Source organism: Gigantopelta aegis, chromosome 7, assembly GCF_016097555.1.
Source record: "Gigantopelta aegis isolate Gae_Host chromosome 7, Gae_host_genome, whole genome shotgun sequence".
Classification (NCBI taxonomy): domain Eukaryota; kingdom Metazoa; phylum Mollusca; class Gastropoda; order Neomphalida; family Peltospiridae; genus Gigantopelta; species Gigantopelta aegis.
Genome location: NC_054705.1, coordinates 36,889,614 through 36,892,924, shown reverse-complemented (window position 1 = coordinate 36,892,924; position 3,311 = coordinate 36,889,614). Strand labels below are relative to the sequence as shown.

The following is a 3,311-nucleotide window of genomic DNA, read 5'->3' as shown; positions in this document are numbered from 1 at the left end:
CTCTCTCTCTCTCTCTCTCTCTCTCTCTCTCTCTCTCTCTCTCTCTCTCTCTCTCTCTCTCTCCCATTCTTTAACTCTTTTTCTTTTATTTCAAATGTTCATAGTTTATCACAGAATTTTTATGCATTCAAATATCCATGTATATTAGTACTGTCGTAATATGGTATAATTATCGTATATATTATTAAAGGGACATTCCTGAGTTTGCTGCATTGTAAGATGTTTCCGAAAAATTAAATATTTCTACGATTAAACTTATATATTAAATATATTTTCTTGTTTAGAATATCAGTGTCTCTATATTCAATGCGTTTCTGGTCGTTTTAATATTTATAAGAAGCCCAAACTGGATTTTGTTTTCAAATAATTTCGTACGTACGAAAAAATATATTTTAGGAAACAAAATGAAATTTAACCTTGAATTATGAATATTTCAATATGTGATATATAACCTGTTTTTAAAATATTGTTTTTCAGATACACACCAATGAAGATACTATATTATTCTACGATTCTAATATTGGTGGCAGTTACGTTATTAATTTTTGAATTTTATTTTACAACACTGATGAATACGAGTACAGTGAACATTCTGCGGACAACCCAATCGTCGCATAGTAAACCATCAGTAAATGTCAACGAAAGGAAAACGTCGCATAGCAACCCGTCAGTAAATGTGACAGCGAGGAAAAGATCCAATAGCAATGCGGGTGTAATTCTAACGGAACTGCCTGTTCCCGAAGCATTTTCCGAGTCAGGATTTTATGGAGACAGAAGAATACTGAAGTACCGATGGTTTTTTAAGCCAAATAAAACCAGACATTTCCAGTTAAATCATCGTTTCTTGAAAGGTTCTGCCAAAGCATGCACACACAAGGAGCGACATCAGCTGGTTGTGTTAGTGATGACAATGCATCACATGGAGTCGCAAAGACAGGCGATTCGTAATACCTGGGGTAGTGTGTCTACCCTGGGTACATGGCCAGGGTCAACAGAGAAATTTTCTATTAAATTACTATTCGTCTTAGGTGTTAGTAAAAACGAATCCTTAAACATCGCTGTCTCTAAGGAAGCAGAGGAAAGGGGAGACTTGATCATAGCTGCATTTGACGAAAGCTACTACAACTTGACACGCAAAGTGTTGATGGGGTTTAAGTGGATTAGTGAGTTCTGCCCCACAGCCAAGTACGTCATGAAAGTTGACGAGGACACGTATCTAAACATCCCGAAGTTTGTAACGCTGATGAATTCCCGCACATGGGACAATACATGGTGTACATGGTGCCAAAAGAAGCATATCCAATAGTCGTGTATCCGCCGCACGTCAAGGGAAACCTGTACTTCATGCCCACTGATGCTGCAATGAAGATCCTAGCCGTGTCTGAATACATGCCATACGTAAGTATGGAGGACACGCATGTGACAGGAATACTGGCTAAAATATTCAATTTCAGACACGTTGGAGTATCTCCAGGACTCTATTATTTAGATAAACCTGCCATGCCGTGTCAGCTAGCAAATGGGAATAAGATGATTTCACAACAAATATTTAATAATACATTTTACGCAATATGGAGTCGAGTTAAAGACCCCTCGTTATGCCAAAACGAGAAATGAGACTGCCGGTTGAGATGCGCAGTCGTGTGAAAACTTCGCTCTGTTGTTCTCGGTCAAAAAATGGATTGAGTTGCGACCCAACATTTAGTTTTGAAGTTTTTATTTAGTAATTGGATTTGATATGCCGGCACGTAAAAAAAAGCCACCCCGAAGAAACAAAAAAAACCGAAACAAAGTACGCTAGCAAGCTTTTGTGAGGAGCACAGTACATGTGATGGTAATACGAATACATATATAACGCATGAAAACTTGAAAAACTCGAGGAAAATATAACAAACAAATTGCAGTTGATAAAAATGGAACTGGTTGAGACGATTAGAGAACAATTGATTCAAATTAACGGCACCCTAGTCGCTTACAAAACGAATACTGGCATGCACGAAAGATGAATAGAATTGCTTGAGGATACTGCACGTAAACGTTCAGATGTTAGAACAGAAACAGACGTTAAATTAAAATCACTTCAAGAGGAATTAATTCGTAGCGAAATCCACGACCGCCAATACAATTTATTGTTCTACGGGTTGTAGGTGTCGACGTCTTCGTTAAATGCACGTGAGAATGATTCTACGCACTTTTTTTTATTATTTTTTATTTTTAACGCCACACACATTTACAAAGACATTTTGTTTGATATTTTTGGACATGGATGATGATGAGATGAATGGTGAAGTCGCAGTATTTCCATTTCGGTATAGGACTACTTGACAGGTCCGTGCTCCACGCTTGCTGACAGTTGAGCTATCTCGGTATCAACCGATCCCGGGGTACACGGAACCTGCAGTACAGGCCGGGTAATCATCCCCCATGTGGTGTCATACACTCGGGAGACACACCCATAATCGCACACGTGAAGTGGGTGAAACTTGGTGTATGTGGTCTTACAGCTACCCATTGAGCCTAGCGGTGCACTCACTCTGGGTTGGAGCCGGTACTGGCATGAAAAATCCCCCATTGCCTCAGGTGAGATACGAACCCAGTACCTACCAGCCAGAAGTTCGATGACATAACCACTAAACCACCGAGGTCGATGATTCTACGCACTTTGTTTACTGACACGTTGCAGATAGATAAGGCTCAAGTTGACGGTATTCGTTTCAGAAATGTGCACAGGCTAAGAAAGTTTCCTGACTCAACTGCACCACCGGCCATTATAGCAAACTTCGAATATATGAGGGATAAAGAACTGATTCTAACTAAGGTTTTACTTCTTGGGAAATCAAAAATCACGATTCGTACCGAACATTGAAGGCTGAAAGGGGAGTACTGGCTGAGACTGCTTACAAAATCAGGAAGGAAAAGGGGTGGAAGACGAGAATAAGAGTAGATGATATTAAAGTTATTCTAGAAGTTCGGGAAAATGTCAACAGAAGTTGGGTAAAATACACCTGAGTGAACTGTGCTACAGTATTTTTCCAGTAATAGTACTATTATTACAGACAGTGATGTGTTTTTGTGTGTAGGGGGAGGGGGATATAATTACTTCAGTTGGTATGTGGTATGTGGTATGTGTGGACTTTACGAGCTGGACTACATGTACTAGTCTACAGAAGCTGAATATTTGTAAAATTGTTTCCAAGTGACTTTACGAGCTGGACTACATGTTTCCAAAATTGTTTCCAAGTGACAATGTGGCTGGACAATAACACTAGAATTTTTGCATCATGTGTAGACAATTACAGTACAATATAATT

The 3,311-nt window shown here is 39.2% G+C and overlaps 1 protein-coding gene across 1 annotated transcript; it reads left to right on the top strand.

Annotated features, from left to right (window-relative positions):
• Positions 1–568: 568 nt before the first annotated feature.
• Positions 569–2,866, top strand: LOC121378060 (UDP-GalNAc:beta-1,3-N-acetylgalactosaminyltransferase 1-like). The gene is made up of 2 exons (XM_041506159.1): positions 569–1,230; positions 2,719–2,866. Exons 1-2 carry the CDS (start codon positions 569–571, stop codon positions 2,864–2,866), a joined length of 810 nt encoding a protein of 269 aa, XP_041362093.1.
• Positions 2,867–3,311: the final 445 nt, after the last annotated feature.